At 42.9% G+C, this 25,154-nt stretch overlaps 1 protein-coding gene across 1 annotated transcript in view; it reads left to right on the top strand.

The window, feature by feature from the left end:
- Positions 1–3,928: 3,928 nt before the first annotated feature.
- The window catches only part of CACNA2D1 (calcium voltage-gated channel auxiliary subunit alpha2delta 1), a gene marked incomplete at its 5' end in the record, with an annotated part of 159,075 nt that continues 137,849 nt past the window's right edge, over positions 3,929–25,154 (top strand). Inside the window, one exon of the mRNA XM_083366623.1 lies at positions 3,929–4,061. Within this exon, the coding sequence (XP_083222749.1) occupies positions 3,929–4,061 (133 nt within the window). The remainder of the gene's footprint in view (positions 4,062–25,154) is intronic.

Genomic DNA, 25,154 nt, shown 5'->3' with positions numbered 1-25,154 from the left:
TCATGTCATCAAAATAAGGATGCTTGGCAACTGACTCATATTTATGATGGATGCAGTGTCCTACGGTCATGTGATCCCCTTTTGCAACCTTCTGACAAGCAAAATCAATGGAGAGGCCAGAGTCAATTAATAACCATGCTACTAACTTAACAACTGCAGTGATTCACTTAACAACCGTGGCAATCTATCATTGGATTAATTTATGTTCTGTCCCAGCCTAGGTGAGTCCTTGTTATGCTCACAAGGAGAAACCCCTCTTCCAAGAAACAGGCAGGAACCGCAGGAAAAAACCAATCCCCTTTTATTCTCACAGACCTGAGTCAATGTCCAAGGCAAACAAACACAGTCCACAGAAAATTGATCCTGAACATGAAATGGTTGCCTTTGGCAACCAGCACCTCCCACACCTTCCCTTTTATAATTCAGCCCAGGCGTGGCTTCCTAATGCTTTCTCCTTTGCCTTTGGAGCCACCCCTTTGCATTCCTCTGTCCTACTCGCTTCTCTTGTCTGCACTTTTGTGCATCCTGGATTTGTCCCAACTGTTCTTCATCACTGTCCAACTCAGGCTCCCAGCACAGCTGTGTCTCAGCCTGAGCGTGAGTAGAGGGGCCAGGCTCCTCATGCGACTGTAAGACTTGGAGCTCCTCAGAGCTTTCCTCTGACTCTGATGACACTCCAGGCCCCTCCTCCTCCTCATCTGATTCCTCAAACTCAGCTGCCGGATTTGTTGGCCAGTGAGGAATCACAACAATTCAATGGATTTATTTGGTTGATATAGTTAAGCATCCTGCCTCAGTTAAAAATACCTTAATCAATATACAACATTGTATTCTGAATGTTTGGTTTATGGGACTTCAGTAGAAAGCCGAATAAAACACACTGATAATTTCTCAAAGGTTGATTGAGTGGACCTCTTATTTCCAGTCTTCTCTGAAAAGAGAGTGGGGTTGTACCCCCTAATAAGACTGGTGCAATTAATCAGTGAATAATTGGGTGCCTCTTTATCTGTTCTTTCTCGTTTAATCTACGGGTTAATCTGTTGGACTGCTGCTGGTTATAAATACCCAAGTTAAGCCTCGGACAAGCGCTGGCTCTTCGGCTTTGAAACGGAGATGAGCACCGGCCCCTAGAGTTGGAAATGACTAGCACGCATGTGGGGGAGAAACTTTACCTTTACCTTTTAGAAACTCTAGGCTGATTCCTCCTTTGACTCCACCCTCAGATTTTGCCATTCCTTCTCCTACGCATATTCAGTTTCTGAAATCACACTTCTTGTAAATACCTTAAAAATTAATTTTTGTCTTCCAGAGCTGAGTGTATTTCTCAGGGATACAATAAAGCCACTTCCAGCTAAAGCTCCTCTCATCTTTAAATTTAGAAACTGTATCCTTATCTCACCAGCGTCCCCGTTGCTTCTGCCAATTCCAGATGGTTTTGTTTGCACTGTTCTTGCCAGCTGTACTTAATTCCATACATAAGCAATTGCTGTTTACATAGCAACTATACTATTCAGTATCCATGAAGTTGTGTCATCTTCAGGGAAATGATCACACACAATATAATATTCAACAATCAACCCTCCTCCTGAAACCTTTAGCTTCAGCTGAAAATAGACGATGCTTTCAAAGACGGTTAAGGTGCTAAAATTGCAGAAAACGGCAATGTAACATTGCCATCTTAAGGCCTTTTGATAAATGTGAACCAGATATCAATTGTCACCTTCAAATATTATTTTAGTACCATGCCAGCTAATTATTGTCAATCTACATTCGGGTAAAACTCTCATGCCTCTAACCCTTAGCTGGGCAAAACGGTGCAAAATAGAACAAAATGTTTTGTATTAAGGCACTTTATATGGGCTAATTTACAGAATGCTTCCAAAATCTGGAATCCGTGACTTCTGTGGAATTGGCAGAAAATTAACAAATCTTCCTAGGAAATAGTGATCCAAAAGAAATTGAGCATATCTGGTTTCTCCACTGATCTAACCTTAGAATTAGATCTATACCCTGGCCAGGGGTAGGCAACCTTGGCTCTTTTATGACTCGTGGACTTCAACTCCCAGAATTCCTGAGCCAGCATGGCTCAGCTTGGAAACCTCTCCCTTTCCCCTCAGCGTGGCTGGCTCAGGAATTCTGGGAGTTGAAGTCCACGAGTCATAAAAGAGCCAAGGTTGCCTACCCCTGACCTAGGCAAAGGGTCATAGACATGTATTTTATTTTGTATTGCTCCGTTATTTGGCTATTTTACAAATACCTTAAGGGAGGAAACATATGCAATACGGTTTCCTTCTCTTGCTTTCCCCACCATAACAATCCAGTGAGGTGAGGTGGGTCTAAGAGAGAATGACTGGCCCCAAATCACTCAACTGGATTCCATGGCTAAGGCAGGACTTGAACTCATGTTTTTTTTCGCTTTCTAGCCTGGTGCCTTAACCACTAAACCCAACAGAAATTGTTGTTTTTTTCTCACAATAAAACTAGAATAACCAAACTGTAGTGTCTAAAACAGCCTCGTATTGATATAAGAACACAGTTCCTCTAGAAGATGGCCATGCTGAGTCTGAGGGAGGGGTCAAACATGTCATCAGTCTGGAGCCCCTTCATACTCACAAGAGATCTAAGTCCAACCCACCTTGAATTTTGTTGACTCTGATCTACCGCCAATTTGCTAATTCAGATTCTGGCAGAGAGTGATAGCTTGCAATAAATCTGTAGCCATTTGAACCACTGAAGTTACAACCGGATGGGAAAAAAGTGACTTAGGGCCGTTTTTCACACTTATGACTGTTGCAGCATCCCCCATGGTCACATGATCAAAATTCAGATGCTTGGCAAGTGACTCCTATTTCTGACGGTTGCAGGGTCCCCTTTTATGACCTTCTGAACAGCAAAGTCAATGGGGGAAGCCACATTCAACCGAACGTCCGTGTGACCAACTGAACATCTGCGGCGATTCCCTTAACAACGGTGGCAAGAAAAGTCATAAAATGGGGCAAAACTCACTTGACAAATGTGTCACTCAGCAATGGAAATCTTGGCCTCGATTGTCGTTGTAGGTTGAGGACTACCGGTACAACGTTTGAGTGGCTGTTTGCGCTGCTTGCTGTTAATGGTAGATCGACAACGGCTTGGGAGCTAAGGAAAATATCAGAAAGATTGGTTGTCTCCTCTGTTTTGGGTCAGTTTTTAGGTTTGTGAGGCCGTTGATAAAAGGTGAAGGTAAAGGTTTCCGTTATCCAGTCATATCCGACTGTAGGGGGCAGTGCTCATCTCCGTTTCTTAACCGAGAGAGCCAGCATTGTCCGAAGACTGGTGATGTGACTGGCATGAGACCACTGGTGGGATTCAGCCGGTTCGCACCACTTTGGCAAAACCGGTAGCTATTTTGTTTTTGTTGCCCAGGCCCAGAATGGACTTCTGGAAGCGGCATCCACACAGACAACCGATTGTTCACATATTTGAATCCCACCACTGGTTGTAATTCCCTGCATTTGCTAATCCGAAGTGGACTTTGGACATAGCCACACTGAAATCTACTGTCTGGGTTCAAACCACGTTTCCTATGCTTTAACCTGGTTGAAAACTGCGACGCCACGTTCTGCCCGGCAGTGATACCAGCAGTTCCTTTTCTGCATGAACCTTGTGCATTGTGCATATTGCTGTAGGCCAAGGGGTCTTCAAACGTGGCCCTTTTGTGACTTGTGGACTTCCAACTCCCAGAATTCCTCAGCCGGCGTGCCTGGCTGGGGAATTCTGGGAATTGAAGTCCACAAGTCACAAAAGGGCCACGTTTGAAGACCCCTGCTGTCGGCCAACGGTTCTAAACTTACATTTACAGAGAGAAAGTCAACAGCAATAGAAAAAAAAACTTTGTAAAGGTTCAACTTGTCAACTCCACGGTGCCTAGCCACAGGGTGCTATTTTGATGTGGGCTAAGATTTCACTGGCAGATAATTCGGGAAGCCAGAATTTGTTGACCATCCCTGAAGCCAACGAGGAGCGAATTTACAGCCAGCCTGGTAGTCAAGAGCATCTCTTGGCAGGAGTTATTGAAGCAGGCAAGTTGCCTCCAGGGCCAGCCAACCTGTTAAACTGTACAACTGGAATTATGTCACTGTTGCAAGGAAATCTATCTGCACATTAAATGGGCGGTTGGGCCATGCGGGTGAAACTTTCGGCATGTGAAAATGGTTCCTAAATCACCCCGAAAAGCAATAGGCAAACACGCTCCCTCCGATAGGGATGAGTGAAATTTACTATTTGTCATTTGCACAGCGTGGCAGCATATTTCAAGAGTTGGCAGCATCTTCGAGTCATCTCCTACGCTTGGCTGTGATGTATGCATGATATTTTTGTCAAGCCGCTGATGCATTAGCTAGCTGAGATGAAATGTCGCGAAGTATAGAACTCATTTTACACGCAAGGTTGTTTTCTTCTTCTTCTTCTTCTTCTTTTTTTTCAATTCACCAGCAACGGGTGAACAAAATAAAATCCCGTCGAATGGACTCGCGGAATGAAATGTTCCACGCTGAGGGCTCTCTTTAATTCAGAAGGACAGAGTTGGAAAGGGGCCCGGGAGGTCTTCTAGTCCAACCCCCTGCTCAGACAGGAAACCTTATACCTTGTCAGACAAGTGGTTGTGCATTCATCCAGGTGAGTGGGGGGAAAAGGCTGGAAGTTGCTGCCTTCAACTTCAGCCGCACAGCTCCGAAACGGAAGCGTGTGTTGAAATGGCAAAGTCATGTGCAACCGTCAAGAGGCCTGTGGTTGTTGTGTCCTGCTTTCAGGTGTGAAAGCAGCCGTATCAATAAAGGGATTCAGTCATAAAAATGGACTGCCTTCTTCTGAAGGAAACAAGAAGAATAAAGAAGCAGAATAACAGAATTGGAAGGGACCTTGGAGATCTTCTAGTCCGCCCGCTGCTTGAGCAGGAATCCCTATACTATTTCAGACAAATGGCTGTCCAATCTCTTCTTAAACACTTCCAGTGTTGGAGCACCCACAACTTCTGGAGGCAAGTCGTTCCATTGGTTAAATCTTCTCATTGTTAGGAAGTTTCTCCTTAGTTCCAGGTTGCTTCTCTCCATGATTGGGTTCCATCCGTTGCTTCTTGTCCTGCCCTCTGGTGCTTTGGAGAATAGATTGACAGCAAACAGATGACATCCATGTATGGGGAGCCCCTCAGATAACGAGAAGGGTGGTGTTATAATAATAATAAAGTTGGAAAGGACCTTGGAAGTCATCTAGTCCAACCCTCTGCTCAGGCAGGAAACCCTATACCATTTCAGACAAATGGCTGTCCAGTCTCTTCTTAAAAACTTCCAGTGTTGGAGCACCCACATCTTCTGGAGGCAGGTTGTTCCACTGGTTAATTATTCTAACTGTCAGGAAGTTCCTCCTTAGTTCTAGGTTGCTTCTCTCCTTGATTAGTTTCCATCCGTTATAAATCTGGTAAATGGACCCATAAATAAATACATTTCTTAAAACAGACCAAAGAACTCTGTTTGAACTTATCTTGGCTGTAGAAGACATAGACATCAAAGGCTTCTGGAATGGGACACGCAAGACCGTTGGGAAAGATATTCCATACTAGCTGGGTTCGTGTTGTCACTCTGTGTTTGCCGTTGGAGTTTTTGTCATCACAGCCCATTCTTCAAAAAAAAAAAATTTTGCTAAACAATCTATACCATCATCCTCGGAAACAATCACTTTTCATTTAGGGACCCTAAGTTTTCTTACAATGAGCAAGGATAACGTTTGAAGGCCACCTCACTCATCTAATGAACGGACTAGTCAGGTATCCCTTTACGACCGTTTTTCACATTTAGGACTGTTACAGCATCCCCAGGGTCATATGATCAGAATTCAGACGCATGGCAACTGACTCCTACTTATGACGGTTGCAGTGTCCCGGGGTCACGTGATCTTCTTTTGTGACCTTCTGACCCACAAGATCAATGGGGAAGCCAGATTCCCTTAACAACCAGGTTACTAACTGAACGACTGCAGTGATGCACTTGAGTGCCCGTGTCAAAAAAGTCATAAAATGGGGGCCAAACCTATTTAAATAACTGTCTTGCTTAGCAACAGAAATTTGGGGCTCAACTGTGAGCGTAGATTGTGGTCTCCCTGTATTATAGTTCAAGGTAGATCTTGACAATTGAATGTTACGCAACAAACACTTGACTTAACACTTGAAGTTTTATTTGTTAGAGACAGCATTAGGTGTGGCTTAAGGAGAATTTTGTCGTAATGACAAACGTTGTCACACAGAGAGAGCCTGCCCAGATAACTCTGAAAACTTTAGTGCTGTGTCAGAATTTTATTTTTTTAATGCCCATGTCTCCCAAACATTGCCTTTCATCCCTAAAAATGCACTCCAGTACATTGAAGTGACTTAATTATGTTTACGAATGGCTCTTTTGCGGTTAAGAGGTAATTTGGAAGTATCTCTCTGAAATGAATTTACCTAGCACTTTTTTTTTGACACAGAAAATAAATCATTTTTCAGGAATGAAATTTATCCTCAGCTTGCTAAATTCCCAGGCCCCAGATGACTTTGGCTAGATTAAAAACTTACCTGAAATCTGCCTAGTCGTTAAAGTTAATTCAAGGAAAGGCAACGGATAAAGGGCAAAGAACTGAGTTTTAAAATTCCTGCGCCACAGTTGATTGCAAAGCTTGTGACGGAGCATTGCATTCCGTTCGGACTTTTCACAGGTTGCAACAGGATCTGTGTTGTGAATGTTCCTTTTCTGCTCCAGTGCAATGACACAACAGATAATCGTGTACAGGTAGTCCTCAACTTACAATGGTTCATTTTTTTATTTTTTATTTTAATTCCATTTATATCCCGCCCTTCTCCGAAGACTCAGGGCGGCTTACAAGCTTAGCAGTAGCCTTCATTCTATGTATATGCCTGCTTATTAGGGCTTTCACACACACCCCAAGCGGCATTATTACAAAGTCAGCTTAATTGCCCCCAACAATCTGGGTCCTCATTTAGTGACCATTCAAAGTTACAACGACACTGAAAAAAGTGGCTTGTGTTTTTTTCCTTTTTTGTGTGTGTCTTCTTATGGCCTCTGTTATTTCTTTCCATCATTGTTATTTTTTCCCACTAACACAAAGTTTCCGGAATTTTTCGGAAGGTTATTTCCTTCCAAATATTGAATCATTTTCTCTCTTGGAATTTCTTCTGTATCATAAAGGTTTTTTTTTGTAGCATTCTTTAATTATCTTTGTTATTTCTTGGTTTTAAAATTTTTCATCTACTAATTTGTTTATCATTTTCTTCTCCTTCTCTCTTTTTTTTAAGTATATAAGCTAACCATCTTCCTGGTTTATTTGTATTTTCAAAAAAAAAAAAAAGTTTTGTTTTGCTCTTTTTTATTGGCTGTGCCAGTTTTTCTGAGGCCCAACAAATGTAGTTTATCTTTTGTTATTTCCATTTCTCTTTTCAAGGTCTTTCTTGAAAGACCTTGAAGCATCCCCAGAGTCATGTGATCAAAATCCGGATGTTTGACAACTGACTCATACTTATGACGGTTGCAGTGTCCCAGGGTCATGTGATTCCCCCCCATCAAAGTCAGTGGGGAAGCCAGATTCACTTAACAACCAGGTTACGAACTTAACACCTGCAGTGATTCACTTAACAACTGCGACAAGGAAGGCCGTAAAATGGGGCAAAGCTCATTTATAACAAATGTTTCCTTTAGCAATGTACATTTGGGGCTAAATTGGGTGAGTCAAAGATATAATAACATGATAAGTATGGCAGGCCTGTAAAGATGGACTTCTCTTACAAAATGTCTTTGTGTTCTGGTGAAGCTTAGGATCTTTGAGGGAAGAAAAGATGGGACTTAAGAAACGAAACCCAGAAAACTGCTGCTGGTTTAGGCCCCATTTCGACTCCGCTTTGAAAAACCTACATTTCAGGAAAGGAGAGAAAATGTATCTCCCCTTCTCCTTATTCCATCTGAGCTTTGGGATTTGGGGGTCAGCTTTGAGAATATATTTGGGACGCGGTGGCTCAGTGGGTTAGGATGCTGAGCTTGTTGATCAGAAGGTCGGCAGTTTGGCGGGTCGAATCCCGAGTGTCGCGTAACAGAGTGAGTGCCTGTTACTTGTCCCAGCTTCTGCCAGCCTAGCAGTTCGAAAGGACGTAAAAATGCAAGTAGAAAAATAGGGACCACTACGGTGGGAAGGTAACAGCGCTCCGTGCGCCTTTGGCGTCTAGTCATGCCGGCCACATGACCACGGAGACGTCCTCGGACAAGCGCTGGCTCTTCGGCTTTGAAACGGAGATGAGCACCGGCCCCTAGAGTCGGAAACGACTAGCACACATGTACGGGGAAACCTTTACCTTACTTTTTTACCTTTGAGAATATAGCATGCCTGTGGATGCTTATGTCGATTAGAAAACTGTTGCCTAGAAAAAGGCGTAAATCTGCTCCTAGTTCAAGACCTTTAATGTTCTTAAGGGTTAAGCATTGTTTTGATGAGGTTGTTGAATTTGCTGGAGTCCCAAGGTAAACGTAAGCATGCCTGGTGCTTGCCAGGCGGTCATTTATTGGATAATGTTCTCACTAAATCCATTGGATAACTTTTCCAAGGAGGTCTCTTTGAAAGCCGACTGTTAGTGGTCAGTAGAAATATGCATGAATAATAATAAACCTTTATTGTCAAAGTACAACATGTGTACATTGAGATTAGCTGAGCCTCCCCCCGTGCTCTCTCCCCCCAACACACAGTGACAACAAACCCTCCATCCCACCACACTATGTTAACCAACTACACCACACACCGGCCTCCCAAGTCAATTCTGCATAAGATTATGTCCCATTTAAAAGCCTAACAGCCCACGGATAAAAGCTATTTTTCAGCCTGTTGGTATGGCTGGCTATATTCCTATATCTCCTACCGGATGGTAGGAGAGTAAAGAGATACCGTCCAGGGTGTGAGTCATCCCTGAGAATCTTCCTCACTCTTCCAAGGCTGCGAGCCCTGGCGATGTCATCCAGTGGTGTCAGGGAACAGCCCACAATGTCTTGTGCTGTGCTCACCACCCTCTGTAATACTTTCCTATCCGCGGCTGTCAGACCAGCATACCAAACCACAATACCATACGAGAGGACGCTCTCTATCGTAGACCGGTAAAAGAGGGTCATTAGCTGAAGGTGATGAAGGTGAGCATCCAGTTGAATAGAGTTGACCGTTGAAGTAGAATGAAAAGAAGGTTACAGAATTATAGAATTACAGAATCGGGAGGTACCTTGGAGGCCTTCTTGTCCATGTCATCTAGGACATAGTTGTCCCAAAGGTGCTATTTCGAGAGGCAACTGGACTTGCTTTGTTTTTCCTTGAAGGCATTTCACTTCTCATCCAAGAGGCTTCCTCAGTTCTGACTAAATGGCGGGGAATGGAAGGATTTATAATCCTTGCAGTCATCTGGTCGTTAGCACTCTCTCTGAGAGTTCTTGAGCCCACTTGGAGGTTTATCTGTGCCCTCAGGGTCACCTGAATAGTACAAATGGGTGTGGAAACTTTTTGGAGTTCTTCTAGTTCAGGGATCTTCCAAATTGGCCCTTTTATGACTTGTGGACTTCAACTGCCAGAGCACGCTGGCTGAGGAATTCTGGGAGTTGAAGTCCACAAGTCATAAAAGGGCCAAGTTTGAAGACCCCTGTTCTAGTCCAGCCCTCTGCTCAGGCAGGAAACCCTATACCAAGCGTAGGCAACCTTGGCCCTTTTTTATGACTCGTGGACTTCAAATCCCAGAATTCCTGAGCCAGCCAAGCTGAGGGGAAAGGGAGAGGTTTCCAAGCTGAGCCATGCAGTATACTACCCCTGCCCTATACTATTTCAGACAAATGGCTGTCCAGTCTCTTCTTAAAAAGCTCCAGTGATGGAGCATTCCACAACTTCTGGAGGCAACCGTTCCATTGGTTAATTGTTATCATTGTCAAGGAAGTTCCTCCTTAGTTCTAAGTTGTATCTCTCTTTAATGATCTTCCATCTTGCTTCAGGTGTTTTGAAGAATAGGTTGACCTCCTCTTCTTTGTAACAGCCTCTCAAATATTGGAAGACTGCTCTCATGCCACCCCTAGTTCTTGTCTACACTAGATTAAACATACCAAGTTCCCGAGTCGTTCATCGTATGGTTTAGCCTCCAGTCCCCTGATCATCTTTGTTGTTTTTCTCTGCACTCTTTGTAGACTCTCAACATCTTTTTTGTATTGTGGTGACCAGAACCAGATGCAGTATTCTAAGTGTGGTCTTACCAGTGCAGTCTTATCTTGATGCTACTATCCTATTCCAGTTTATTCAAGGGCATTGAATCAAACTGCTAGCATGATCAGAATCCTATAGAGCCGTGGTGGCACAGTGGTTAGAACACAGCATTGCAAGCCGACTCTGCCAGCTGTCAGCAGTTCAATCCTGGCTGGCTCAAGATTGACTCAGCCTTCCATCCTTCCAAGGTCGGCAAAATGAGGACCAAAATTATGGGGGGAATATGGTGACTCTGTAAACCGCTGAGGACTGTAAAACACTATGAAGTGGTATATAAGTCTAAATGCTACTGCTATTGCTATTGCTGTCTGTCTGTCTCTGTGTTGACATGTACTATGTGCTGTATATGTGTGTGAGATAAGAGTTAGGATGAGATAAGAGTTATTTAATATAAACATACGAAGAGGAAAAATCTCGTTTTGGGTGGCTTATCTTTGGCTGCAAGGAACGAGAGGCATTAAAAGAGACATTAAAGAAAGGAAAAAACGATGTTTTATGCTATTCCCCCCCCACCCCCGAATTTCCATTAAATATCCTCGCTTTTATACACTCTTGAGATGGCTTTGTTCAAAGATGTAATGTGTTCTTAGGAGGAGGGGGAAAAACAACAACAACCTACACATCTTCCTTGTCAACGGTGGTGCATCTGGAGCTGAAGTGCTAATTAGGAAATCCAGGGGTGTTGGGTGTTCTTCGTTACCCTTTTGAAATGTAATGACACTCAGCTTTGACACTCGGTTTCGACTGAAAGGTCTGTGCATTATGTTGCTAAGTGGTTTTTATACACATTTTCCTGGCTCAGCCCTGGATGGATAATGGGGAAAAAAAATCCATTTGTTTTACGGCCTCCATAGTTTTGAAAGCAGATATGGTTGAAATAAGGATAGCAGAGTTTTTTTTTAATTAGACAGCAAGTCTTATAAGAACATAGAAGATTTAATAACAGATCTGGCAGGGACACTGGAGGTCTTGCAGCCCAACACCCTGCTCAAGCAGAAGACCTCACCGTTTCAGAGAAATGGCTGTCCCATCTCTTCTTGAAAACTTCCAGTGATTTAGCACCCACAACTTCTGGAGGCAGGTTGTTCCACTGGTTAATTGTTCTAACTGTTAGGAAATTTCTCCTTAGTTCTAGGTTGCTTCTCTCCTTGATTAGTTCCCAACCGTTGCTTCTTGTTCTGCGTACAGGCGGTTTGGAGAATAGCTTGACAGCAAACAGATGACATCCATGGGACCACGAGCCCCTAAGATAACGAAAAGGGTGGTGTATAAATCTGATCATGGATCCATAAATGCATTTCTTAAAACAGGCCAAAGATCTCTGAACTTATTTTGGGCTGCAAAAAACATAGACATCAAAGTTTTAGTGGGTGTGACATACAAGGCTGCTGGAGGAGATGTTCCACACCAGCTGGGTTTATGTTGTCACTCTGTGTGTGTCGTTGGAGGTTTTGTAACCACAGCCCATTCTTCAAAAAAAAAATGTTTTATGCTAAATGGATTGTACCATCATCCTTGGAAATAATCACTTTTCATTTAGGGACCCTGTGTTTTCTATTGTTGTCCAGTCTCTTTTTGAAAGCCTCCAGTGATGGGGCACCCACAACTTCTGGAGGCAAGGTAGTCCATTGCTTGATTGCTACTCGGATTCCTAGTAGACAATCACTTCAATATGAGCCAGCCGTGTGCTGCAGCTGCCCAAAATGCCAACACAGTGCTAGGCTGCATTAACAGAGGGATAGAATCAAGATCACGTGAAGTACTAATAACACTTTACAATGCCTTGGTAAGGCCACACCTGGAATACTGCATCCAGTGACATGGGTGAGCTCCTGTCCTCACCTCAGCTCCTGACAGCCTAACAGTTTGAAAGACTCCTTTTTTTATTCCTAGGGGAAGTTATTATACTGCACGTGAGATTAAAAAAAAAGCACGATAAGAAGAAAAAATGAAAAGGAAGTAAACACAGAGCTTTAATTATGCCAGCATCTTAGAAAGCGATCGAAATTCAGAATCTTTGAGGCAGCCATCAGAAGAAAATTAAAAGGTTGGCTGTTTGATGTTCTCTGCATTGGGTGGTTTTCTTATAAGTACATGGTTACCAAGCTAGGTAATGTCAACAAGAGGAGACTGATGTCTGCTCAGTGATTCTAGTAACTCAGATGTCTCCGTGGAAATAAGGAAGATCGAAGAATATTAAGGACTCAACAATTTAACCCTGAATTTACTCGAGTTTTCTACTCTTCAAAATTAAAAAAAAAGTATCAACCATAACGAGACATAATTTGTGGTTAGGTCTATCACCCTGAGTAAACTCTACAACTTTGCCAAACCATCATTTACTAAAGAAACTATAGAAATACATCATGGTAGCCTTTGTGGCAATAACGCTTGAAATATTAACTGATCAAAGAGGGATTCAACCGAGACATAAGGAGAACTTTTTCTGACAGTGAGAACAGCGGAACAGCTTACCTTTAGAAGTTGTGGGAGCTTCATCATTGGAGGCTTTCAAAAAAGAGATTGGACTACCATCTGTCAGAAATAGTGTAAGGTCTCCTGTTTGGGAGGGGGGGAATTGGGCTAGATGACCTACAAGCTCCCTTCAATCTCTGTTATTCCCTATTCTGTTCTATTCTATTCTATTCTATTCTATTCTATTCTATTCTATTCTATTCTATTCTATTCTATTCTATTCCTGTTCTGTTCTGTTCTATTCATATTCTGTTCTGTTCTGTTCTATTCTATTCTATTCTATTCTATTCTATTCTATTCTATTCTATTCTATTCTGTTCTGTTCTGTTCTGTTCTGTTCTATTCTATTCTATTCTATTCTGTTCTGTTCTGTTCTGTTCTGTTCTGTTCTGTTCTATTCTATTCTATTCTATTCTATTCTATTCTATTCTATTCTATTCTATTCTATTCTATTCTATTCTATTCTATTCTATTCTATTCTGTTCTGTTCTGTTCTGTTCTATTCTATTCTATTCCTGTTCTGTTCTGTTCTGTTCTATTCATATTCTGTTCTGTTCTATTCTATTCTATTCTATTCTATTCTATTCTATTCTATTCTATTCTATTCTATTCTATTCTATTCTATTCTGTTCTGTTCTGTTCTGTTCTATTCTATTCTATTCCTGTTCTGTTCTGTTCTGTTCTATTCATATTCTGTTCTATTCTATTCTATTCTATTCTATTCTATTCTATTCTATTCTATTCTATTCTATTCTATTCTATTCTATTCTATTCTATTCTATTCTGTTCATTCCAATATCTATTCTGTTCTGTTCTGTTCTGTTCTAGTTCTAGTTCTAGTTCTAGTTCTAGTTCTAGTTCTAGTTCTAGTTCTAGTTCTAATTTAATTCCTTTCCTTTCCTTTCCTTTCCTTTCCTTTCCTTTCCTTTCCTTTCCTTTCCTTTCCTTCTTTCCTTTCCTTTCCTTTCCTTTCCTTTCCTTTCCTTTCCTTTCCTTCTTTCCTTTCCTTTCCTTTCCTTTCCTTTCCTTTCCTTTCCTTTCCTTTCCTTTCCTTTCCTTTCCTTTCCTTTCCTTTCCTTTCCTTTCCTTTCCTTTCCTTTCCTTTCCTTTCCTTTCCTTTTTATTCTGTCCTGTCCTGTCCTGTCCTGTCCCGTCCCCTCCCCTCCCCTCCCCTCCCATCCCATCCTACCGTACCCTATTCTATATTCCAACACCTGTTGGCAGGTGTTGACCATTGCTTTTTTTTTTAAAAAAAAATGCAGCTTTTGCATATAAACATTACAACGGAAGAGGATCGTAGTGACGCCGTCAACAGGAAGGTTAGCCTTAAGGTTTAATGCTGCGTTTAAACATACGTTGCATAGAGGATTTTGTCACGTTGACTGTCACTGCTGCTGTGTCAGATTCTACCTGTCGGGTTCCCCATTTCTCGGATCCGCTTTCGCCCTCTTCCTCAATTAAATGGCAAACGCTCCAGTCTTGAAATTAGAAAAAAAAAACTGTGTTACATGTCACTTGTCAAGCTTTCCATCTGAGGCTCAGATTGACAGCACAAAGTCACGACTCACAGCCATTATGATCTCGACAGCTCGAGTTGTTGCTGGGAAGATGCCACGTGAGATTTTAAGAAGGACAATGAGTTTCTGTTGTAAAAGCTGACGACAGTCTTGTCTTCTGTGAGCTAGGAGTTATCCAGGCCTCCCTCCTCCAGCTAAGTGTCTAAAATTTAACCGAGGTAGTCCTCGGCTTACAAAAATTCATTTAGCAACCGTTCGAAGTTACAGCATAACTAAAAAGAAAGGGACTGACTTATGACCATTTTTCACACTTAAGAAATGTTGCAGCATCACCATGATCACGTGATCAAAAGTCAGATGCTTGGCAACTGACTCATATTTATGACGGCTGCGGTGTCACGGGGATCCCCTTTGGCGACCTTGAGACAAGCAACAGCCATGTTGCTAATTGAAGAATGGCAGTGATTCCCTTTTCATCTCTACCCCAAACCACCCCAGTGATGCCCTTGATGTGATGTCCCGTTGCCTGGAGGCGGTTTGGGTCTGGATGGGGAGGAACAGGCTTCGGCTCAATCCCGACAAGACTGAGTGGTTGTGCGTGCCTGCATCTCTGGAAATTCAGATTATTCCACCTCTAATCATGGGGGGGGTGAGCTATTACCCCCCGTAGATAGGGCTCGCAACTTGGATGTCCTCCTAGATTCACAGCTCTCCTTGGAAGATCATATAGGAGCTGTGACTAGGGGGGCCTTTGCCCAGGTTCACCTGGTGCGCCAGTTGTGGCCCTATCTGGACCGGGATGCCTTGCGTACAGTCACTCATGCGCTCGTGACCTCTCGTTTAGACTACTGCAATGCTCTCTACATGGGGCTGCCCTTGAGGACTACTCGGAAGCTTCAGCTGGTGCAGAATGCAGCCGCGCGAGTGGTGGTGGGGGTTTCCCGATACTCCCATGTAACACCTCTACTCCGCGAGCTGCATTGGCTTCCGGTTGCCCTCCGGGTGAGATTCAAGGTGCTGGTGATGACCTATAAAGCCCTAAATGGCATGGGTCTGGGATATCTGAGGGAACACCTGCTGCCGGCATCAAGTTCCCTTCGTCCAGTGCGCTCCCACAGAGAGGGCCTCCTCAGGGTGCCGTCGGTCAAAGAGTGTCGACTGGCGACCCCCAGGGGGAGGGCGTTCTCTGTGGGCGCACCAGACCTTTGGATCCGTTTACCGGTTGAGCTCCGGATGGCTCCCGACCTTCGCTCCTTCCGCCATGACCTAAAAACTTACTTATTTGAACAAGCCGGCCTGGTCTGATGGGTTTGGGGTATTTAAATATTAATTTTATTATTTTTTACTGTAATTGGGCTACATTATTTAATTCTTTCTTAACTTTTGTACATTGTATTTTTATCGTATTTATTGCCCTGTACACCGCCCTGAGTCCTTCGGGAGAAGGGCGGTATAGATATTAAATTATTATTATTATTATTATTATTAACAAATGTGAGAAGGAAAGTCGTAAAATGGAGCAAAGCTCAATTAATAAATTTCTCACTTAGCAACTTAAATTCTGGGCTCGACTGTGGTCCTTGGTCAAGGACTCTCTGTGATTGTTCAGCAATATTTATGTATTTATTTATGACTGATTTTGCTTGCCACCCATCTGGCTGCAATATGAAGAGTGACAAAACATTTAAAGGGGTCTCTCCTCATGCTACTGATTGCATTTTGGGTCATTCCTATTGAGGGAATTTGACAACTGCTTAATTCCCTGAATTTCTCTGAAAATTCAATCATTTGGTTTTGTTAAAGGGAAATGCAGTTTACTAGGCTATGGGCAAAACCCATTGATTAAAAATTGGCCATTAATAATGCTTTGTGAAAGAGAAGAAATAGCAAAAAAAAAAAAAGAGTATTCATATATTTTCTGGACAAGGCCACTCACAAAATATTCATTCATAAAATTCATATGGCCACCTATCGCATCTATGTAGCTCATTATTTTTATTATTTTTATTTTTTATTTCAATTCCATTTATATCCCGCCCTTCTCTGAAGACTCAGGGTGGCTTACAAGCTTAGCAGTAGCCTTCATTCTATGTATATGCCTGCTTATTAGGGCTTTCACACACACCCCAAGCGGCATTATTACAAAGTCAGCTTATTGCCCCCAACAATCTGGGTCCTCATTATAAAAATGATCTGTGTGCTGTTTATATTATAAAAAATATAAACAGCACACAGATAGTCCTTGACTTACAGCCATTCATTCAGCGACCGTTTGAAATTACAACGGCACTGGAAAAAATGCCTTATGACCGTTTTTCACACTTACAACTGTTGCAGCGTCCCCATGGACATGTGATCAAAATTTGGATGCTTGCCAACTGCCATGTACTTATGACGGTTGCAGTATCCCAGCATCATGGGACCACCTTTTGCAAACTATGTGATGATCAGGTCTAGTGTATAAAGGTTTTACATGCTCTAATGTATTAGCTGTTCCACATCATGATTAAATAAGTTTATTCAGCATCACTTACCAAACAATTTGTCTGCGTATCCCCAAATGCCTTAAACCTATCTGGTACTTATCTACTTTATTTATTTATTTATTTATTTATTTATTTATTTATTTATTTATTTATTTATTGCAATGCTCTCTACATGGGGCTGCCCTTGAGGACCACTCAGAAGCTTCAGCTGGTACAGAATGCAGCTGCGCGAGTTCTTTTGGGGGTCTCCCAATACTCCCATGTTACACCTCTGCTCCGTGAGCTGCATTGGCTTCCAGTTGCCTTACGGGTGAAATTCAAGGTGCTGGTGATGACATACAAAGCCCTACATGGCATGGGTCCGGATTACCTACGGGAGCACCTACTGCTGGCGTCAACTTCCCTCCATCCTGCACGCTCCCACAGAGAGGGCCTCCTCAGGGTACCACCGGTCAGAGAATGTCGGCTGGTGACCCCCAGGGGGAGAGCATTCTCGGTGGGCGCACCAATCCTTTGGAACCGCTTACCGGCTGAACTACGGATGGCCCCCGACCTTCGCTCCTTCCGGCGTGATCTAAAAACTTATCTATTCAAACAAGCCGGCCTGGTCTGATGGGTTTGGGGTTTTAACATTGTTTTTAACTAACTTACTACATTGGGCACAATCATTTAACTTTAAATCTTGTATCCTGTATTCTTATTTTTATTGCCCTGTACACCGCCCTGAGTCCTTCGGGAGAAGGGCGGTATATAAATCTAATAAATAAATAAATAAATCTACTCTAGGTCGTTGTCTCTACTTAACAGCTGTTCATTTTCAGCATACGGTGTGATTGTGTGGTTTGCACTGGAAAAGTAGAAACTGCTTCCCACCAGCCAGAGGTATATAGCTTCCAAAATGACTGTTGTTCATGTTGTTGTTCCAACAACCGTTAGAAACTAATCGAAGAGAGAAGCAACCTAGAATTAAGTTGTAGGTGCTCCATCACTGGAGGCTTTCAAAAAAAAAAAAGACTGGACAACTTTTTGTCTGAAGTGGTAGAGGGTTTGGACTAGAAGACCTTTGAGGTCCCTTCCAACTTTTTTATTCTATGTTCTATGTTCAAAAAGTCTATGGAGGTTCTCAGTTTATCCAGGTCACGGTTGTCCCAAAGGTGTTTTTTTTTCAAGAGGCAACTGGACTTCCTTGTTTTTCTTTGAAGACATTTCCCTTCTCATCCAAGAAGCTTCTTTAGCTCTGATGTTCTAAAAAAAACCAACCACATTTCCCTTCTATATCCATAATATTCACTTGTCTATTCAGTCTTGGGTTCCCCAAATGTTGTAAATAGGTGGGCCGAACACACCTGTTGACAACAGGAGATTCCAAATTTGGCTGGAAACCCAGAAACGAAGCAGCAAATGAAAAGGCCGTGTGCTTTGTATGAAATCTATGCTTGGGGAATGTTCCTTGTGTTAGAAGGTGAGAATTTTCTCTTTCTTTCGTAGGCAGCAAAAAATGTGAGACTTCCTTAATTAGACACCTTTTGCTGGAAAAAAAACAGCACGAGTACATCCAGCCTGTTGTCGAAGCTCTAAGCTCCAGCTAACATTAATCTCTCTCTCTCTTTTTAGGACAAATTGTTCTTCAGAAATGTCTTTTCAGGTTTCAGACAAATTACACTTGAATTATTGGAAGGAGAGAATGCCGGTGAGGGACAGAAGAGGAATTGGGGGAACAAATTTTGGCTGGGAAAATAAAACTCCTGCATTCTAATAGTAGGGATTTAGCTATCACACATTTTGGACGTTTGCGATGGTTTGTTGAAAAATGAAAGTGATGTTTGGACGTGGATTAAATCAGAAGTTGCAGTCTGATGCGCAGAGACACACAGTATGCTTGCCTGTACATAACTTCTTTGATGCCGGCAAGGTCTGTTTCCCCTAGCACATTGTAATTATTATTTTAATTTTTTTTTAAAAAAACAGCAGTAAGCTATCGTGTTGCAAAATCCAAGCACGTTTAAAAGAAAGTTTCTATTACACTCAAAGGTGCCTTGACGGATGTCTTTATGTGGATTTCATTGATAATCTTGAAAAAAAATATGATGCTAACACTAATCTCTAGCATCATTCCCCCCCCCCCCAGATTATCACTGCAATCCACACAGAGATATCCATCAAGGCACCTTTGGATGTAATAGAAACTTTCTTTTAAATTGTGCTTGGATTGTGGGAAGCCTCTAAGCTGCTAGTATGAGTTGAAGGGAAATCTGAGAAGTTAGAGAGAGCGAGAGAGAGCATGGCACCTGAAACGATCGGTAAAAATTGATTTTCTTCCTGACCCTGTTTTGACAATCTTATTTCAGTCTGGGAAAATGGGAGCCAAGGTGCTGAACTGGAAGACAATTGGGGTCTTATCAGAAATGCATAATTAAAGGCCTTGCTTTCTTCAGTTAACAGAATAACAGAGTTGGAAGGGGCCTTGGAGATCTTCTAGTCTAGCCCCCTGAACAAGCAGGACACCCTACACCATTTCAGACAAATGGCTATCCAGTCTCTTCTTAAAAGCCTCCAGTGATGGAGCACCCACAACTTCTGGAGGCAGGATGTTCCACTGGCTAATTGTTCTAACTGTCAGGAAATTTCCCCTTGGTTCTAGGTTGCTTCTCCCCTTGATTATTTTAGATCAGGGGGGTCTTCAAACTTGGTCTTTTTATTTTATTTATTTTATTTTAATTCCATTTATATCCCGCCCTTCTCCGAAGACTCAGGGCGGCTTACAAGCTTATGACTTGTGGACTTCAAGGCAGGTTGTTCCACTGAAGAATTGTTATTATAATCAGGAAATTTCTCCTTATTTCTAAGTTGCTTCTCTCCTGGATTAGTTTCCATCCATTGCTTCTTTGTCCTGCCTTCAGGCGCTTTGGAGAATAGCTTGACTGCCTCTTCTTCTTTGTGGCAGCCCCTCAAATGTTGAAAGACTGTTATTATGTCACCCCGGTCCTTCTTTTCATAGAAAATGAACGCCCAATTCCTTTGAATAGCAACATGAGACATGGTTATGTTTATTCAGTAAGATATCACCGCAGTGCAAATCCTTAATTATATTTACTTGAAAGATAATCAGATGGAGGGGAACTCGGAATGAAGTTGGTACGCCATGTGGTATGCCGGGAAATCTCAAACACACTTTTTAGCAATTAAATTTGCACCAGCTTAATGACGTTTCATCCTGATTAAATGGCCACAGTTTATGCCTCTGTGATGGAAAGCCATTGTTCTGTCGAGTAATTAGTCTCTTTTGTAGAGAAGACTCCTTTTGTACTAAAAACAATTTATTCTGAGTATACATAATTACACATCTGCAGATGTTGAGAAAGGACAGCTAATTGGTAAACCTGATTAGTTTTATTAGTGTGGGGAGATAGCATAAAAATCCGGCCGGGGGAAGGAGGCACCAGGTATTGTTCGCTTTTATCTAATAAATCAAGCTGGGTTGCAAAATGGACTCCCAATTTGCCAGCTGTGGAATTTTCCATTTGCAGGTTGGAATCAAAGGTGAAAGCCATCTTGGTTTGCCTGCTTGTTTTTGCCAGCTGCCTCAGAATATCTTTGAAGTCTTAAACCATCAGCTGAACGTGGCTTTGATATATTTACAAGGCAGAGTAATTTGATTGATATCTCGGGCCCCCTCCCGCTTTTGGAGGTGGTAATAATTTCTTTCCCAGTTAATATTTCGGCAGAATTTGTTTACCGTGAAGAACGTGGCAGCAGCTGATTAAAAAAAAAAGAGTTTGCTTTGGAGTTGGCAACTTTGGAATTTGGTGCCTTTGAATTTGCCTCTGCCTGCCTTCCGTGATCTGGCAGGGAAAGGGTGTTATAACAAAAAGCAGAGGCGGATAAAAGGCAAACCATTTCGAAGGGCACCCAAACCTAAGAAGTCCGCGACTTACGAGCAAAATTGAACCCAAAATTTAGGTTGCTAATCGAGAAAGTGAGTTTTGCCCCGTTTTCCAGCCGTTCTTGCCACAGTGCTTAAGTCAGGGGTCTTCAAACTTGGCCCTTTTATGACTTGTGGACTTCAACTCCCAGAATTCCTCAGCCAGGCATGCTGGCTGAGGAATTCTGGGAGTTGAAGTCCACAAGTCATAAAAGGGCCATGTTTGAAGACCCCTGGCTTAAGTGAATCATGGCAGTTGCTAGGACTACAGTGGTTAAGTGAAACCGGCTTCCCCATTGGCTTTGCTTGTCAGAAGGTGATCATGTGACCCCCAACCTGACACTGCAGCTGTCATGTTGAAAGGAAAATCTTCCATCAGGGTCCAGTCCAAGCCGGGAATAAACTAAATGGAGACTGCTTTAGAAAAAAAAGGTTGTGGTTTATTGAAGAGGAGAGCCAGACAGAAAGATGGCTCTTGGGGAAAAAAAGTGACCACATGTAGCCGGGAGTGGTGGGTTTTTATACCTTCTTGGGCTTTTGTGTTTGGAGTTGTTCCTGTGGCATGAACTTTGACCTGAGGTTCAGTGTGCCCTTTTTGTATTCTGATGGTGCTGGGTTAACCCTATTATGTCCTAAAAGTCATATCTTTAGAGTTTGGGTGGGGGATGTTGATTTTAGGGGTCTTTGTCTTCTTAATCTCATCAGCTTCTAGCTTCCTGGCTCCAACCTTTCTGAGTAGGATGATCAAATCTGCATTTCTATAGACCTGGCCTCTGACGGGTGGGGGGAAGGGCTGGGGCTGGTTTCTGTCTTTTAAGATTTTCTTTCTCCATAACTGTATTCCTTTGGAAAATATAATATTCTGCTTTTTTAATATTCCCCAAAAGATTTCTTTCTCTGGGGATGTGTGTGTGTGTGTGTGTGTGTGTGTGTGTGTGTGTGTGTGTGTGCTATCCTCCGACAGTCATAAATATGAGTCAGTTGCCAGGTTGCCAATTTGTGAAGACCCTGGGGATGCTGCAATGATCATAGTAAGTGTGAAAAGGTAAAAGGTAAAGGTAAAGGTTCCCCTGCACATGCGTGGTAGTCGTTTCCGACTCTAGGGGCCGGTGCTCATCTCCGTTTCAAAGCCGAAGAGCCAGCGATTGTCCGAGGACGTCTCCGTGGTCTTGTGGCCGGCATGACTAGACACCAAAGGCGCACGGAACGCTGTTACCTTCCCACCCTAGTGGTGCCTATTTTTCTACTTGCATTTTTATGTGCTTTCGAACTGCTAGGTTGGCAGAAGCTGGGACGCGTAACAGGCGCTCACTCTGCTACACGGCACTCGGGATTCGACCCGCCAAACTGCCGATCTTCTGATCAACAAGCTAACCCACTGAGCCACCACGTCCCTAAGTGTGAAAAAGAGCCATAATAAGTCGCTTTTTTTTCTCAGTGCCATTACAACAACTAAACAAATGGCTGCAAGTCGAGAATTAGCTGTGGTCGGTAGAGCGAAGCACAAATAAGCATGCCTTAGAATCACAGGTGGTCCTTGACTTACAACAGTTGGTTTAGTGACCGTTCCCAGTTGCAACGGCATTTGAGAAAAGTGACTTATGGCCATTTTTCAAACTTACGACTGTTGCAGCATGCCCGTGGTCACGTCATCGAAATTCAGACGCTTGGCCAACTGGCTCATAGTTAACGACGGTCGCAGTGTCCCGGGGTCACGCGATCCCCTTCTGCTACCTTCTGACAAGCCCAGTCCACGGGGGAAATCCCGATTCACTTAACAACTGTGTTTCTAATTTAACAGCTGCCGTGATTCACTTAACAACGGCGGCAAGAAAGGTCGTAAAATGGGGCAAACAAAACCCACTGAACAAATGTCTCACTTGGCAACATAAATTATAGGCTCAATTCTGGTTGTAAGTTGAGGGCTGCCTGTGATTGTTCGGCAATACCTTTTTATGTTGGATGGGTGGATGGATGGATGGGTGGATGGATGGATGGATGGATGGATGGATGGATTTTGCTTGCCACCCACCTAGCTGCAGTGCCTAGAGTGACAAACGATTGAAAGGGGCCTCCCCTTTTTTTCAAGCGATCGAATTATAGTAGCATAGATGAGTAACAGGTTTTTGATTTTTTTTTTTAAAAAAAGAAAGACTATTGAAAATAAGAAATGAATTTTATCTTAAAAGAAGTAATATCTTCCCCAGACTGGATAAGCTGCTCCTTGCAAGATGCTATCGCTGCCTGTCAGCCTGGATTTGCAAAGCTATTACTTACTCTCTTTCTGCTCTTCCTTTAAAAGGGCTGAAGCAGTGGTATTCTCTCATCTGACGTATCAATCGGAAGCACTTTGATGAATAGATTGTCACAGAGCCGCGAGCTCTCAATTTCTGCCCTGCCCGATAAGAAGGGATGCTGATCAAAACCGACCGTCCGGTTCTTAAGATTTGACTTTTCAGTGTTCTGTGCGGAATTAGCCTGGTGGAGATTCATGCAGGAGTTTTCAGTTTATCAGTTGAGGACAGGGTTGTCAATGCTTGTCAAGTACACTCCGTACTTGCCTAGTTCAAGGTTGAGAAGCCCAGGATGAAAAGTCCTTTTGGACCACGGGGAGGAGGGCGGAGAAAGAAGGAAGAAAGAAATAGAAGAAGAAAGAAGGTCTAGAATTAAACTCTCTTTTAGCATTAGATCCTCCCATGCTATGTAATGCAGGGGTCCGCCAACCCCTGGCCTGCGGCATGCTAGAAACCAGTCTGTGCAAAGGGAGTGGAGCCCCATCTGGGCAAGCATGGGAAGGAATCACAAGGACTCTGCAGTGGGGAAGAAAACCCATCACACCAGCGTTTTTCAAACTGGCAACTTGAAGATGGGCAGACTTCAACTGCCAGAATTCCCCAGCCAGCATGAGTTGAAGTCTGCCCATCTTCAAGTTGCCAAGTTTGAAAAACATTGGACCACGTGATCAGAATAACAAAGTTGGAAGGGATCTTGGAGATCTTCTAGTCCAACCCCCTGTTCAGGCAAGAAACCCTATACCATTTCAGACAAATGGTTGGCTAATCTCTTCTTAAAAACATCTGGTGTTGGAGCCTTCACAACTTCTGGAGGCAGGTTGTTCCACTGATTAATTGTTCTCACTGTCGGGAAATTCCTCCTTAGTTCTAGGTTGCTTCTCTCCTTGATGAGTTTCCATCCGTTGCTTCTTGTCCTGCCTTCAGGTCCTTTGGAGAAGAGCTTGACTTCCTCTTCTTTGTGGCCATTATTTCCCTCTGGATTATAATTAGCTGACATAGCTATCTTGCATTACTTCGGGATTCTACTAGGTAGAACAAGGACGATCAACCCTTGTTTGTGATTTAGGAGGAGAGTTTTCTTGTTTTCAGTCTCTCTGGGTTTGTACCGAATGTCTACAGTTGGTGGACAGAGCTAATCTTTTCAGCTAATTTGAGGTACTTCCCTTATGAGAAATCACGTGGTCCCCAAATTAGTAGGTGTTTTTTTTTACCAATTTTCTCTGGACTGGTTTGGAAGGAACTCTTGGGGGTGGTGGGAAAAAATACAGGTCTGTCTACCTGGGTTTCTAAGTATGTTTAATGGTCGTTGATGTAAAATGTGTTTTTTTTTTTCATAATGTGATATAAAGTTGAAAAGTGGTGGGGAAGAAAGGAAGGAAGGATGGAAGGAAGGGAGGAGAAAGGGAAGGGAGGAAAGAAAGAAAGAAAGAAAGAAAGAAAGAAAGAAAGAAAGAAAGAAAGAAAGAAAGAAAGAAAGAAAGAAAGAAAGAAAGGAGGGAGGAAAAAAGGAAAGAAAGTAAGGGGAAAGGGGAAGGAAGGAAGAAGAAAGGGGGAAAGGGAAGGAAAGAAGGGAGGAAGGAATGAAGGAAGGGAAGAGAAGGTAGGAAAACAAGAAAGGGGAAAAGGGAAGGAAAGAAGAGAGGGAGGAAGGAAGGAAGGGAGGGAGGTAGGGAGGGAGGGAAGGAGGGAGGGAGGGAAGGAAAACAAGAAAGGGAAAAAGGGAAGGAAGGAAGAGGGAAAAAGGCAAAGAAAGGAAAGGAAAGGAAGGAAGTAAAACAAGGAAGGGAAAAATGGAAGGAAGGAAGACAAGAAAGGGAAAAGGGGAAGGAAAGGAAAGGAAGGAAGGAAAGGTAGAAGGAAGGAAGGAAGGAAAGGATGGAAGGAAGGAAGACAAGGAGGTGAAGGCTGGGAGGGAGGCAGGGAGGACATGTAAAATGTAAAAACAAAATAAAATAAATGCATTGTAAATGCTCTTCACTTTTACATTGCCCAAAACCAGGGCTTTTTTTTCTCGTAGAACGCTCAGAACGGAGTTCCGGCACCTTTTTTGGATGGAACCTTGTAGGGTAGGCAAGGGTTAGGGTTGTATGACATGTGTGAGTTCCGGCACCTTTTTCTTTTACAAAAAAAGCACTGGATAGATAGGTAGATAGGTAGATAGATA

The sequence above is a fragment of the Vipera ursinii genome, assembly GCF_947247035.1.
Source record: "Vipera ursinii genome assembly, chromosome: 6".
Lineage (NCBI taxonomy): Eukaryota > Metazoa > Chordata > Lepidosauria > Squamata > Viperidae > Vipera > Vipera ursinii.
The sequence above is the reverse complement of the archived record's forward strand: the minus strand, read 5'-3'. Positions and strand labels throughout refer to the sequence as shown.